Raw genomic sequence first — 16,943 nt, 5'->3', positions numbered from 1 at the left:
ATTTATTATAAATACATCACAAAAGTTTCTTATATATTTTTGGTTTCCAGGTGAGCAACCTAGGGCATATGACCCTCTTGTATTGTGTACATTGCATGATATTTTGTAATAAGGTAGCTTTCAGTTAAAAACTGATTTGTAAAACTAGCTTTTAATAGCTGTCTTTAGTTACACCATGTACTACATGTAGCTGTCTCTAGTTGCTAGCTGTGTCTAGTAATGAATGGAAAATTCCAGGGTAGTAAACATGTAGGGCTAATGCCATCAAAGAGGGGATGATAATTTTACCAGATTATGCTTTGAAAGGTTCTTCCATTTTAGTTGAATAATTAAAATGGGTGAACATGTTTTTTGAAGTTTGCATGAAGAATTGATAATGGTTTAAAAGAAATAATAACTCCTGCCAAAGTAACACCTTACTCATTTTAACTGAAGAATACAAGCAATCTTTTGACATTTTATTAATGTTCCAATGTTTCATTATTACTATCATCAGGAATGATTGTATTAACAAGAAAACAGATTGAGGTTACTGTAAAATATTTTATAATGTTTCAAAAAGAATTGAATTGTAACGTCAAAACATGTAAAAACAATCACCGAGAATCCTACTTCCCTTTGTTTAGGAATATTAAATGTATCAAATGTATTCACCTGGTTGTACAAACTATTCTTAAATTCAGCTAAGCTTTGATGTCTGCAATTTTTTAGAGTTTCTGAACATTTGTGTTACAACTTTGATTTTAATATTACATGTAAAACATGTATGCATGGTTGTGCAACTGAAATTACTTTTTAATCACAACAGTACTGCTAATTGACATGTGTCAACAAATAGACCAATGTTCAAAGGTTAATTGTCAACTATTGAACATTGATTACTGATAGTTATCTAACTTAGAACTGAATCAACATCTGTGTCTCTACTGAAGCTGGTCAAGTTTTACTTCAAAAGGTCCACTTGCTTACTTAATGAATATTTTATCAATGCAAAGTAATTATTACAAACTATGCTCTATTGGTTCATGAACTTTTAACACAGCCTTTTAATAAATTAAGTCAATTTGTACTTTAAACATGTGTCTATGTTTCTACTGTGATGTATTGTTAAATTTATATTAGAAATAAGGCCATTGTTGTTTGTTAATTAGCACTAAGAAACGTGACGTCAAAAGAATCAGCATTTGGCAAATTTCTTCAACTACTTGAAAATTTTCCTTCAATTTTAAAAATAGTTATGAATATTAATAACAAAAGGCAATTGGCTTGCAAATAGGAAAACAACTGAAGATTTGTTCAACCATGTGCTGGAATTCTTTGGTAAGTTTTCTTATTTTATATTGATTTCTTGTCCTAAAAACTTTTATGTTTATTCATTTATATTTTAGCCAGATTTTTCCATGAACAATCTCGGCGTATAGATTAGCGAAAACTAGGTGGAATGGTGTTGATTAACTTATTAATGGTTTTAATGTTGTATTCCTGTCATTTCTTCATAAATCTTTATGAAAAGTAACTCCAATGTTCCTCTGAGTATCTTCTACTAAACATTTGCATTTAGTTTCTCTTCTCTGCACAATATGGCCATAACTTGAAATTGAAATATGTCTTAAGCCATTTTTGTACAGCCCACTTTTGAAAGCTTGATATAGCAATCAAAATGGTTGAGTTAATGCATGGAGCGTATATTGATCTAGAGTCCGTGGTTTATGTGAATGCCTGTGTTTGTGTATGTGTCCGAGTCTGTCTGGACTTTAACCTAGTCACTTTCTCGTTTATCATGCAATTTTTAAATAACTCACCACAAATGTCGACCATGGGAACACGTGTCTTGTGTAAAATCTGCTTTCCTATCTCAAGGTTTAGGTCATAGTAAATAATCTACCCCAAATGTTGAGACAGCATGTCATGGATAAGAAAATGGTCAGGAAAAGAAAAAGGTCAAGGTAATACATAGAGGTCAAGGGTAAAATTTTGTCATAAAACATGCAGTTTTAAAATAAATTACCAATTGGAGAAGATATGAACGCACTGAAAACTGAATGTCAAACATTTGATTGGTTCAGCTTATAAATAATTACAATCATTAATGACAATCGCTTGATATTTTGCAGACAAGCATTGAGTTTCTTACCCTATGAAAAGATTTGTTAATATTTTTACAGGCTATCCTGTAACAAAATCATTCCAAAAAAATTCCACTTGATTGTCCGAAATGGCTCCGCAGCTTCACTCTATTGCACAAAATGGCTGCTTGAGCTAAAAATAAAAATTTAAGTATATTTGTCAGTTTTTCTTAATTTCTTGCCTAATATAATAAGTATGAACACAAAAATCTTCCCGTGGACGTTTCTCTGTCAAACTTATGCACATGGCTACACTTCACTGCACAAGATGGCCACCATTGCTAAAAATAGAAATAAGACTTCAAGCCATCTTCCTCTAATCGAACAATCTCATACCAATTTTCAGTTGGCATTTGTTACATTATTAAAAAAGATTGCGCTCCATTGCACAAAATAGCAGCTTAAGGGGGAAATAGAATGTGTGTCATACAAAATATACTGTTACAACATAATATTTTTTTTATAATCTGATGGCTAGATATTTAAATAATTTTAAACTATTTTCATCAGGTAGTTGTCTACAGAAAAATTGTTGATCCGCTTTACTGAACAAGCTGGTTACTTGAGCGTAAAATTTAATGTGTATCTCAGTTGTTGTTTTTTCCTACTTCACTATTGTCATACTAAATATTTATTCAGTCCTTCAGAAATTGATATATTTCTACTGTTTACATACCAGAAATCAAACGTCCATACCTTTTCTCCAGCATGGACATGTATCCTCATTAGAAGCAAACAAAATCAGGGCCCATTTTCACGAAACAATTCTTGGACTTAAGACTATGAATAAAGAACAAATTTTAAATTTAAATATGCAATAATTCCTTTAATTTGGTATTAAACTTGGCATTTTTAATAATAAAGGTACCATTGGTAGCCTATAAATACTAAAAAAAAAGTCAAGAAATGTTTTTTCTTGGATCCGAGACTTTTCTGTATTGTAAGTCTAAGAATGGATGGCTTAGTACGACCTCTGGTTTTAGTGTTGGTTCTGCATTTCTCTTGTTTTAATGGTATTTTCTATGGAATATTCCCATATGAAATTTATTACAAAGCCTTATTTCAAGACTAAATACTGTATGTATTTTGAAATGTTGGTTCAATAACAAATGATATGATGAGAAATGTTTGTTTACCTGTTTAATACTGAAATATTGAGGGTTTTTTTTTAGAACAGGTGAGTGTTAAAGTTGAGCCTCAAGCAAAAAGTGCTTTCATATAATTTAAAAGAATAGTTAAGTATTTATTTAATTACTTGTTTACTTGTCTTAAGTGATTTTCTATTCCATTAAAGCTCCTGCTTTGGACACTGGCAATCCATTTTTCATATGAAGGTAAATATGTGATTTACTTCTGTGGCATACCCACAATTATGATTGTAACTGTATCTTTGTTGACTTTGATGACAGCGATGTGAATTGACATGACAACACCCAGTTAAAAGAAAACTTGAATGACATTGTCTATACACTAAGTCTTGTAACGTGTTGCCAATTAAATTTTAATCTAAAAAAACACAATAATATAGAGTTTGTAAGATTGTTTGAGTGCATCCTAAATTTTTAATAACATGGAAGCATAGAGGAAAACTATGTTGAACTGTTATAATTTAATTCATTCGTAAAAAGAGACATTTTCAGATATGTGAAGACAAGTTTATTTTTTAATCTATCAAGAATTCATTGTTATAGTTGTATAAATTATGTTTTTGTTTTCTTAAGAAACATGATTATTCTCATCGATGTCTTGACAACTTATGTTTTAACTCTGGGAATTAACAGTGGCCGAGAAATGTATATTTGAATACAAAAATGTGCTCATCTTCCTGCACTGTTTTATTTTATCAATCAATATTGTTACTGATGATGATGAGGCGTGTTCCAGTCCTTAGGTCATTTCTCTATTTATTCCAGTTGACCTTGGATGTCACCCTGACACCCCAGCCGCTCGACAACTGGGTACAAACCCTGGCAACTATGAGACCAACAGTACAACGGTGGACGTCTGTATGAACATGTGCTCAGAACTTGCTTATGAGTAAGATACCTTTACCTTGTTGAGCATTTGTTAGCTTTACTTAGTGGGCCTATCAAATGGTAATTATGAAAATTGTGATACATGTATACATGTAATTCTTCACTTAAAAATAACTTTATTTGAAAGTTTGAACATTTTCTCCATGAAAATAATCTTTAATGTAAAATTTAAGAACGTCATTCTTTGTGCTAAAACGTAAATTAAATGTGCGATTATAACTTGACTTACTTTATTAGGAAACATAAATTGAATGTGAAAGTTGGTAATAAATATAAATATATTATGGATTCTATCCCATGCATCAAAACTGTTTGCCTGTGTTTTTATAAGTGTAAAAATAATCCTTTACTTTGCCTTATTCCAGATATGCCGGCCTCACCCATGGCAAACTGTGTTTCTGTGGCAACAACCTGACCTCGGCCATGGTGTCATCGTCCACGTGTGGTCAGGCCTGTACTGGGAACAGTGGTCAGTTGTGTGGGTCAGACACGGTTCACCTGAATGTCCATCAGCTAACCTTACTGCCCATGTCCAGTCTGACCATCGACCTGCCAGGTAGGGATTGTGGAATGATATCAATGAGCCCTTACTGCCCATGTCCAGTCTGACCATCGACCTGCCAGGTAGGAATTGGGGAATGATATCAATGAGCCCTTACTGCCCATGTCCAGTCTGACCATCGACCTGCCAGGTAGGGATTGTGGAATGATATCAATGAGCCCTTACTGCCCATGTCCAGTCTGACCATCGACCTGCCAGGTAGGTATTGTGGAATGATATCAATGAGCCCTTACTGCCCATGTCCAGCCTGACCATCGACCTGCCAGGTAGGGATTGTGTAATAATATCAATGAGCCCTTACTGCCCATGTCCAGTCTGACCATCGACCTGCCAGGTAGGGATTGTGGAATGATATCAATGAGCCCTTACTGCCATGTCCAGTCTGACCATCGACCTGCCAGGTAGGGATTGTGGAATGATATCAATGAGCCCTTACTGCCCATGTCCAGTCTGACCATCGACCTGCCAGGTAGGGATTGTGGAATGATATCAATGAGCCTTTACTGCCCATGTCCAGTCTGACCATCGACCTGCCAGGTAGGGATTGTGGAATGATATCAATGAGCCCTTACTGCCCATGTCCAGTCTGACCATCGACCTGCCAGGTAGGGATTGTGGAATGATATCAATGAGCCCTTACTGCCCATGTCCAGTCTGACCATCGACCTGCCAGGTAGGGATTGTGGAATGATATCAATGAGCCCTTACTGCCCATGTCCAGTCTGACCATCGACCTGCCAGGTAGGTATTGTGGAATGATATCAATGAGCCCTTACTGCCCATGTCCAGTCTGACCATCGACCTGCCAGGTAGGGATTGTGGAATGATATCAATGAGCCCTTACTGCCCATGTCCAGTCTGACCATCGACCTGCCAGGTAGGGATTGTGGAATGATATCAATGAGCCCTTACTGCCCATGTCCAGTCTGACCATCGACCTGCCAGGTAGGGATTGTGGAATGATATCAATGAGCCCTTACTGCCCATGTCCAGTCTGACCATCGACCTGCCAGGTAGGGATTGTGAAATGATATCAATGAGCCCTTACTGCCCATGTCCAGTCTGACCATCGACCTGCCAGGTAGGGATTGTAGAATGATATCAATGAGCCCTCTCTGCCCATGTCCAGTCTGACCATCGACCTGCCAGGTAGGGATTGTGGAATGATATCAATGAGCCCTTACTGCCCATGTCCAGTCTGACCAACGACCTGCCAGGTAGGGATTGTGGAATGATATCAATTAGCAGAGCTCTTGGAAAACTGGGCTTAAAGCATGTGCGTTAAGTGTCATCCCAGATTAGCCTGTGCAGTCAACAGAGCTCTTGGAAAACTGGGCTTAAAGCATGTGCGTTAAGTGTCATCCCAGATTAGCCTGTGCAGTCAACAAAGGATTATCAAGGACGACTCTTTCCACTTAAGCTGGATTTTTGCTAAGAAAAAAATTTCTTAAAAATTTTTTTTAAAAAAAAGCAGAAAGTATTGTTCCTGATTAGCCTGTGCAGAAAGTTTTCTCAATGATTCTTGTGGGTTTGTTCCACTGCTTAAAGGTAATTTTGTGTCATCTGTTAGTTTGACAGTCATAACATTTTCCTTGTTGAGCTAACTTCCCCACATTTGTCATGATGTAGTCTAGATTTGCAAGACACTTTTTCATGCCCAATCATTTACACATTTCAGAGTTATTTGTCCTTGTATATAAATGAAAAATTTGTTAGAGGGTATATGTCTCGTTGTGAAAATCTTCAATTTCTTTAAACGTTTGCCTCTACAGCCATCATAGAGACCTACAGCAGCACGTCAGTAGTGTTCAACGTGACTGGAGGCAGTGATGTCACCATTGCTGGCTCTATCTCAGACGGGAGCCCGGGCTTCTCCCTCCCCCCATCTGTCTCCTGGCTCACCCACAATCTGCAGAGCCCGGGCATAGCTGTCATCAAGGCCACTGCCTTGGACAGCAACAACAAGACAGTGAGAGCCCACCTTGTTGTTCAGGTCTGGTTTATTTGAGTCACGTTCTGGGAATACTGGGCTTGATGCATGTGAATGTCATCCCAGGTTAACCTGTACGTTCCACACATGCTAATCAGGGATGACACACTGGGCTTGATGCATGTGAATGTCATCCCAGGTTAACCTGTACATTCCACACACGCTAATCAGGGATGACACACTGGGCTTGATGCATGTGAATGTCATCCCAGGTTAACAGTGGTGGGAATACTGGGCTTGATGCATGTGAATGTCATCCCAGGTTAACAGTGGTGGGAATACTGGGCTTAATGCATGTGAATGTCATCCCAGGTTAACAGTGGTGGGAATACTGGGCTTGATGCATGTGAATGTCATCCCAGGTTAACAGTGGTGGGAATACTGGGCTTGATGCATGTGAATGTCATCCCAGGTTAACAGTGGTGGGAATACTGGGCTTAATGCATGTGAATGTCATCCCAGGTTAACAGTGGTGGGAATACTGGGCTTTATGCATGTGAATGTCATCCCAGGTTAACAGTGGTGGGAATACTGGGCTTGATGCATGTGAATGTCATCCCAGGTTAACAGTGGTGGGAATACTGGGCTTGATGCATGTGAATGTCATCCCAGGTTAACCTCTACATTCCACACAGCCTAATCAGGGATGATACTTTACACTTAAACTCAGCTGGACTGCACAGCCTAATCAGGGATGACACTTTACACTTAAACTCCACTGGACTGCACAGCCTAATCAGGGATGACACTTTACACTTAAACTCCACTGGACTGCACAGCCTAATCAGGGATGACACTTTCCACACAGACAATAAGCCCATTTTTCCCAGAACTAGGCATATTTATTTAGTGAAGTCATTGGAAATAATAAAACATAAGATTGACTGAGGATCTAGTGGTGTTTTGTGATATAGTTTCAGCCTTGTGCCGGGGAGGCCGGGGGTTATATCCTCAGTTGGGAAATGTTTGCAGGATCTTTCATAAATACCACAAGAGTGTCATTTCAAGGTGTGACAAGTGAACATTTCAAACAATCTGCCTTGTTGGTTTTGCAGCTCTGACATCATGGCGTTTATTTTATGTCTGTTGTGCAGTAGAAGAATCTGATTACAGTAACTGTCTTTGATATCTTAAATGTATCCAACTGAGAAAACAATAAATAGGGTGTTGAGATCGAAATTTTGTCTGTGATATTTCTTCAAAATTAACAAAGTTAGAATAGGTTACATGTTTCAACATGTTATCACTAATTAACTGATTTATAATTAAGATTCCAACCTATAGATGTATTATAAAATGTAATATTTTTTGGCATATTAGATTTATTGAAGGGTAATTGAAGTCTTTGTTACAGAGAAACTGTTTAATACCAACACTGGTTCAGACTAACAATAACATAAACACAAATGGATTTCCAATATAAGACATGAAATGTATAAATACATAGTTAATGTACCGATCATTTTTCTGCCACCAGTGCATAATGCATTCATCATATAAATATATAAATACATGAAAACCATATTAATATAGATTATAATTTTATATATTTAACAAAAAGCATTTCCAAAAAGGTATAATAAAAAATGGAATATTACACTATAAAACTCTCAGTGATTTTGTCAAAAAGTCTGTTTAATTTTGTTTGTGGCATTTTAATGTATAATATTGTTTTTTATTAACATCTGGATCAAAATTTGTATTTTTCTCTGTTAAAAAATATCCATTATTAACTGAGGATTACCAGTTATCAACATAATAACAAAGTGTATTGACAATTTTGGGACATAGAATTATTTAATATTGAATGGAAATATTTACAGGCACTTGTGTTCAATTTAACTTATGTGGCTCCAGTGCAGAATATTCCACATCATAATTGTAATAAAATTCTTAATGCTCAAAATGAAAATTGTTGTCAATAATCTATGTACATTCTGTAATAATGAAGTTAATAATATTATGCACTTTTTCTGGTACTGTCCGATTACCCAAGAAATAGTTTAATGTGTTGTTGAGACTATTCGTAAAAGTAGACCAAGCATACCTATTCATATTACAGGTCAGGATCAAGTAATTATTAATCCAAAAATGAACGATTTAAACATTAAGTATGCCTAACAGCTTAAAAGGTGCATATTTCATTGTCAGAGGAAAAACAGAATGCTTTGGACGTGTAAATAGTATGAAACACACTTTTGAAATTTACAAACATACAATTAAATCAGATGAAGAATTAAGAGTCTGGTCCCTTGTTCAAATATTTACTGACATCTCATAAAGTGACATTACAAATCATAACAAAAAGTATAAATATTGTTTATCACATACGTTTTTTGTAAACCTTTTCATAAACATTTAATGTTTTATACAATGCAATTCAGCACTTACTTACTAAATAACTCTCTTATGTTCAATATTTTTATGATAAATGGTATACATACTTATAATCAAAATGGATTCAGCTTGTATTACATACCCATCAAATAGCTGTACATGAAATACTCTGTTTATGAAATGTTTATGACTCTTCTTGAAATGCTTCATATATAAAATTCATATTACTTTATGAACAGCTTTACATGTATGTATGTAATATTCTATGTATATATGTATGTAATATTCTATGGAAAAAAATATTATATTGCACTGAAAAAAAGTATTTTTACTGCCAAATATATTGTAACTTGTATTATTACCTCAGGGACAAACAATGATCAAGGGTGTGACAGTGAGCTGCCCAGATGTGGTGACCAGCACTGAGCGCTTTGAATGTTTTGTGACCATCACCATGGGAACCAACATGTACATTGAGGCTGACCTTGGGGATGGCACCATCGTTCCTCTGAACAGCACAGGTTGGTTTGTTTTGATTTTTCGCTGTTTTAAACAGTATTTCATATCACGGCAGTATTGTGCCACCAAAAAATATTCAAAGCCAAACTTAAAATGCAGGTCTTCTATGTATGCTTAAGAAATATTTACACAATTCTGTTTGTGACCTGACCTGATTGAGAAATAACCATATGATTTCTGGGGATTTCTTTGCCTGATTTGCTTTACATTTCCTTTAAGTGACTATATGACAGTTCAGAGGTAAATATTTGACCTAATGTTCCTATAAACATTCACATTGTTTGCTTGTTGGTCATTCAAGAACCCTTTTTTTGTAATGACAAAACCAACAACAGTTTTAAAAGAATAATTTTGGGTTTGTTTTAATTAACTGCCATTCCTATGTCTTGACAAAAACTTGATAATGTGTTGCGTTGCCGCTGTAAGTTATTTGCTTTGTGAGCACCATGTCATCACTATACATTTAACAATATCTGGAATCTCCTTTGTAATATAAAAACCATTAATTCATTCTTTTTTAAGAAAACTAATTAAGTCATTGATGTTTATTAAAACTATGATTGGATAGCTTTAATCTCCTAGCCTGGTTCTAACATTGTCCTGATACTGAACATGGTCAGAATGGGCATCTTGACAGTATGAAGGCCATTAATACAATATGGGTCACATGTAGTAAAGTCATGAGCATTTAAGGGTCATCATGGCCCTCTTGTCCCAATAATTTTACAAATCATATTTTAAGTCCTTTAGTCCTTTCCTCTTTCCACCTTTATATAAAATATGTCTATAATGGGCACATAGAGGCATATTGTTAGATCACTTTGCTGCAATTTTTTAAAGGAAATTTTTGACTTTTTATGTCAAGCATGCCATTTTAATGCCATGTTGACACAATCAGCATTTTCAGGAGGCATTCATCAGTTTCACTGATATTTCTGTTGCAGATTGTGGCAGTTACACTGCTGGCCATTCATCTGGTCCTGTTTCCATAGCAACCCATCCTGGTACCGGGAAACTGTACCTGATATCCGGAGCAGAATTCCACCAGAATGGCTCCATCGTTGGTTTCTCTTACAACGCTGAGAGTGCTGGAACCATGACTGTACAGGTTCATTGACCAGGGCTCATAATATTGTTCACATAGCCCTTAAAAGAAAAGTTCATAACCTTTATCCACTCTCTTGGGTCCTTTTTAAGGATTAAGGACCATATGAAAAAGTGAGATATTATGATCAAATTTTCAAAGATGAATTTATGCTACCAGCCAAGATCTACTATTGCTTAAGTTTAATAATTTGATTTGTTGTTTATTACATCTTATTAATGTCCTTCATCTATGCACATAGTTACAAAGTTCACTCAGAGCCTTGCTTTGGGAAAAACGTGGCTACATGCATGTGTGTAGAGTGTCGTCCCACATTAGCGTGTGCAGACCACACAGTCTAAATAAGGATGGCACATTCTACTTTCATGGTATTTATAGTTAAAAGGAAGTCTCTTATTAGCAAAAATCCAGTCTTGGCATTAAGTGTTGTCCCTGATTATCATGTGTGAACTGCACAAACTAATCTGGGACGACACTTTAGGCACATGCATTTATTCCTGTTGTCCCATATTGAGGCTCGATTCATTATATACGAAATTCACTGCTCACGCTGCAGGTGTACCGTCCGCACTGTCCGTCCATGCAGTTCTGCCACAAATCCTACTCCTGTATCGCGCATGATGCCTCTTGTCACACCCAGCCCCTGGGCGAGCGATGGAAGCACCGCTGTGGCGCCGGCACCATCTACAGTATCTCTCAGCAAAGCTGCGTCTACCAGAATAGTGGCCAAGTTGTGGAGACAACAGGCAATCATGTCAGTGGGACATTTCAGTTCGTAGCAGAGATCTCTGTTAGTGTTGCCAGTACCGGGGCTGGGTTTTATCAGGTGAACAATAATTTATTGAAAGAAACAATATATGGTTATAATTGTATGCAGCTTCAGACTCATGAAAGATTGCTGCAACTTATATTTAGCCAAATTATAACTACCTGTGGCAATTATATGGCCACACAAATGATTCCACGTTTTGTATGAAAATAAAACACTAATGATGATATTTGTATGCATTTTTACCAAAATCCAATAACAAATGAAAAGGTTATGATTAAATACCTTAAGTGCATGTGCTAGACTAAGAATTACTTCGAATTGGTTATTTATTTTTAAATGAAAGCAGACTGTCTTTCTTTCAACTCTGCCCATCAGACTGTCTTTCTTTCAACTCTGCCCATTCTTAGCAGCACCCTGTATCTTTTCCAAGCTCTTATTAGCACATAAGTTCACACTAGAAAGGTCTCTATGGGGCCAGCTATTTCAGTTGGTAGAGTGCTGGACTTCAACTCCCACAATCTCAGGTTTGCTTCCCTGCCCAGCCACATGATAGCTTACCTAAGAAAAGTGTGTCTGCCGTAGTATTGCAGAGATACTTTTGAAAACAGAGAGAAATGCAAATAAGCACTCAAACTATCGAACCCTGACTTTCTGTGATGAATTTATCCTAATCTTACAAATCTATAGGTGCCAGATGGAAGCATTCTGACTGTTCAACCAGGAGACTTCTTGGCTCTCGTAGAGAACACTGCGCAGTTACAGATCATCTCGGCCGCGGTGGCTGACTACGAGTATTACTACCATGTAACCTCTGATACGGCCTGGCAGGGAAGAGCAACAACTGGTTTTACCATAGAAGCGGCTGGAAATCTTCTTCAAGCAGCCCATGCTATTAAAGCGCATGTCATCAGGCCTGTGAGAATAAGGTTCAGACACACATACTCTGCAATGAATTCTGCGGGCTTCAATGTCACAGTGAAGACGGCAAACAACATCTCGGCCTTTGCTATTTCGAGACCTATTGAGGTTCAAGTGCGAATCTTGAATGTCAGCATTTCTACACATCAAACCACTGGTATACTATTTTCATTGTTAGCTTGACTTTTCGAAGAAAAATTAGAGCTATACTACTTGCCCCTGCGTCGACGTCACCCTTGCCGTTGGTTAAAGTTTTTATAAAGTCAAATAACTTTAACACTATCAAAGATATTTAACTCAAACTTGGAAAACTTCTTTATGACAATAAGATGATTGTGTAGGTCAAGGTGCATAACCCTTTCAGCATTATTTTTAGAGTTATGCCCCTTTTTATACTTAGAAAAAAAAAATTGTTAAGTTTTGAGTTAATGTCCACTTAATTCCTAAAGTATCAAAGCTATTGCTTTAATACTTGCAACACTTACTTACTATCAAAAGGGGACTGTGCAGGCAAAGTTATGTAACTCTGACTGGCATTTTGACTGAATTATGGCCCCTGTTATACATAGAAAATTGAAAATTTGGTTAAGTTTTATGTTTTGGTCCATTTCACTCCTAAAGTATCATAGCTATTGCTTTCAGACTTGGATCACTAGCATAAGGGGACTGTACAGGACAAGTTGCATAACTCTGGTTGGCATTTTGACGGAAATATGGCCTTTTTTGACTTAGTTTGTTTTATGTCTGGACAAATGTTCAATAGATTGTGGAAAATATACCTGAACTCAGAATCATCTATAATGTACCACTTCTTTAAAGCATAAGCGATCAATATGTTTCAATTATGGTCCTCTTCCAGTTAAAATATGACTCTATTACCTTGACATTATTGAATATGAACGATTTCCCCATGATGGCTTACGTTATACTGTCAAGCACTCGAAAAGTCGAGTGCGCTGTCTTCTGACAGCTCTTGTTCAATTAAGCCAGTTACTTAATATAATTTTATTAATTTTTGTGATTTTAGGATACTTTAAATTAATTAGTAATTCAAATATTTAAACTTGCCATGAATTCTTCATTTCATCTTCAGACCACATAATTTTAAAACAGCTACAGTGCAGCCAAAAATAATATTGGTTTTGAAGTGCACATGTCAGTTGGTCAAGGTCATTTTAAAGATTTCAAATACAAATAAACAATATTTCATTTTTGTCAAAGTTTTACCAGACAGATACATGTACAATCGCTATTTGAATGTTAAATTATTGCAATAAGAAAAAATGTGCTTATTTCTGTTCACAGTTCCCACAAATGAGACTATAACACTCAATGTGCCTGCCCACCCTGGCAGTGATGTTATGTATACCTGGGATTTCGGCGATGGTGTTTCCATAGCTGTGGAAAATGCAAGCATAGGTTACACATGGTCAGAGGCTGGAGTGTATAATGTAACCCTGTATGCTGCAAATAACATCAGCTCAGTATTAACATCGGTGAGTGATTTTGTTTGGTCTATACTTGATTGCATGAATCAAAAGACTTTTTCATATTGCATGTATATCAATAGTACCTTTTACCATGCAGAACAGATACCATTTTGACCAATTAAATTGCCATTACTCTTGCCTGAGAGATTTCAAACATACTTAATGATTTACAGTAATGTATATCAGAATATATTGGTAATGCTATACAACATGTATTTTGAAATCTCAGCTGTTGGTCACCATTCAAGACTCCATACAGAACCTTACTCTGGGGTCCCAAGGACCTGGCATTGTCATATTCACTCCTTCCCTGTACACGTGGAACATCACACACGGTAAGATAGAGCATTGTCCTCATATAACTACAACTTATGAGCCTTGCAATCGTTGTGAAAAACATGTGTTGCTCATGCAAAAAGGATCACACACCACACTTGTTCTTTATGTTTTCCTTCTATTGAAGACCTACTCGGTATGAGTTTTCTCAGATAATCTAGGAGTCCAGTGCACATTTTAGGGGAGAAGGGCTCATGAGCTCCTGCAGGTTTATATCTCCAGTCATTATCAACTTAAAGTGTAACAAACACTATTCTCACATTGTACTTACATTGTAGTTGCATTGTATTTGCATTGCACTTATATTGCACTTATATTGCACTTACATTGCACTTACATAGTACTTACATTGTACTTACATTGTAATTACATAGTACTTACATTGTACTTACATTGTAATTACATAGTACTTACATTGTACTTACATTGTGATTACATAGTATTTACATTGTAACATAGTACTTACATTGTAATTATATAGTAGTTACACAGACCAAATAGGAATTACTCACCCAAATCTTGCATTTGAAAAAACATTTTCCATAATGTACAAGACACACAATATTTTGACTGGGGAAATAATGGAACTTTTAATAAATGTAATTTTATTTATATATTTACAGCAATATAATACTTGGAATATTCTGAAATAATAAGAATAGTAAGAATTATTTGACTGCTGCAGGAACTGCGGACCTGGTTTAAAAAAAAAGAATGCTCAATTCTACACAAAGGAGGCTAATGACATATTCAGTCTTGTATTAGACCAATTTATTGGTTTTAGTTTGACAGGGTTGTCATCAGCAAATACTTAAGAAACATACCGAGTGTCTTATATTGCCAAATGAGGTTTAATTTTAACAAAGTTTATCACAGTTCTAAGACATTTAAATGACTTTAGGGGTACCAGACTTAATTTTGTAAATGGTAAATAAATATGAAACTGAGCTCAGCTGAATAACAAATCTTTTCAGAAACTATTTGCCAACTATCATATTGTACACGTTATTTTCTATTTAAGTTCTAGGAATGAATAAACAGTAATAAACTTGACTTGACTAGAAAACAATGTGAGCTATGTTCTGACAAGAAAACAATGTGAGCTATATTCTGACTAGAAACCAATTTAAGCTTTGTTCTGACTAGAAACCAATGTGAGCTATGTTCTGACTAGGAACCAATGTGAGCTATATTCTGACTAGAAACCAATTTAAGCTTTGTTCTGACTAGAAACCAATGTGAGCTATGTTCTGACTAGGAACCAATGTGAGCTATATTCTGACTAGAAACCAATTTAAGCTTTGTTCTGACTAGAAACCAATGTGAGCTATGTTCTGACTAGGAACCAATGTGAGCTATATTCTGACTAGAAACCAATGTGAGCTTTATTCTGACAAGAAACCAATGTGAGCTATATTCTGACAAGAAACCAATGTGAACTATATTCTGACTAGAAACCAATGTAAGCTTTGTTCTGACTAGGAACCAATGTAAGCTTTGTTCTGACTAGGAACCAATATGAGCTATGTTCTGACTAGGAATCCATGTGAACAATGTTCTGACTATGTACCAATGTGAGCCATGTTCTGACTATGTACCAATGTGAGCCATGTTCTAACTAGGTACAAATGTGATTCATGTTCTGACTATATATCAATGTGAGTCATGTTCTGACTAGGAACCAGTTTGAGCTATGTTCTGACTAGGTACTACTGTGAGCTACGTTCTGACTAGAAATCAATGTGAGCCATGTTCTGACTAGGAACCAATGTAAGCCATGTTCTGACTAGGTACCAGTGTGAGCTATGATCTGCCTAGGAACCAGTGTGAGCTATGTTCTGACTAGGTACCAATGTGAGCCATGTTCTGACCAGGTACCAATGTGAGCTTTGTTCTGACTAGGAACCAATGTGAGCTTTGTTCTGACTAGGTACCAATGCGAGCTATGTTCTGACTAGGTACCAATGTGAACAATGTTCTGACTATGTACCAATGGGAGCCATGTTCTGACTATGTACCAATGTGAGCCATGTAAGGTACAAATGAGATTCATGTTCTGACTAGATGCCAATGTGAGTCATGTTCTGACTAGGTACCATTGTGAGCTATGTTTTGACTAGGAACCAACTTTAGTCATGTTCTGACTAGATACCAATGTTAGCAATATTCTGACCAGGTATAAATATGAGCAATGTTCTGACTGGGTACCAGTGTGAGCTATGTTCTGACTAGGCACCAATGTAAGCCATGTTATGAGTAGGAACCAAAGTGAGCTATGTTTTTACTAGGTACAAATGTGAGATGTTCTGACTAGGTATCAATGTGAGCTATGCTCTGACTAGGAACCCATGTGAACAATGTTCTGACTATGTACCAATGTGAGCTATGTTCTGACTATGTACCAATGTGAGCCATGTTCTGACTAGGTACAAATGTGATTCATGTTCTGACTAGATACCAATGTGAGTCATGTTCTGACTAGGTGCAATTGTGAGCTATGTTTTGACTAGGAACCAATGTGCATCATGTTCTGACTAGGTACCAATGTTAGCACTATTCTGAGCAGGTGTAAATTAAGCAATGTTCTGACTGGGTACCAGTGTGAGCTATGTTCTGACTAGGTACCAATGTTAGCCATGTTATGAGTAGGAACCAAAGTGAGCTATGTTCTGACTAGGTACCAATGTGAGCCATGTTCTGAATAGGAACCAATGTGGGTAATGTTCTGACTAGGTACCAATGTGAGCTATGT

At 36.5% G+C, this 16,943-nt stretch overlaps 1 protein-coding gene across 1 annotated transcript; it reads left to right on the top strand.

The window, feature by feature from the left end:
• The first annotated feature begins 1,903 nt into the window (after window positions 1-1,903).
• On the top strand, window positions 1,904-16,912 carry LOC127869972 (uncharacterized). The gene is made up of 13 exons (XM_052412632.1): window positions 1,904-1,946; window positions 4,040-4,163; window positions 4,528-4,718; window positions 5,059-5,125; window positions 5,446-5,465; window positions 6,497-6,693; window positions 9,419-9,572; window positions 10,515-10,678; window positions 11,316-11,501; window positions 12,135-12,522; window positions 13,671-13,861; window positions 14,085-14,190; window positions 16,869-16,912. Exons 1-13 carry the CDS (start codon window positions 1,904-1,906, stop codon window positions 16,910-16,912), a joined length of 1,875 nt encoding a protein of 624 aa, XP_052268592.1.
• The last annotated feature ends 31 nt before the right edge of the window (window positions 16,913-16,943 follow it).

This window comes from Dreissena polymorpha, chromosome 2, assembly GCF_020536995.1.
Source record: "Dreissena polymorpha isolate Duluth1 chromosome 2, UMN_Dpol_1.0, whole genome shotgun sequence".
Classification (NCBI taxonomy): Eukaryota; Metazoa; Mollusca; class Bivalvia; order Myida; family Dreissenidae; genus Dreissena; species Dreissena polymorpha.
Note: the sequence above shows the minus strand (reverse complement) of the source record. Positions and strands in the feature narration are given on the sequence as shown.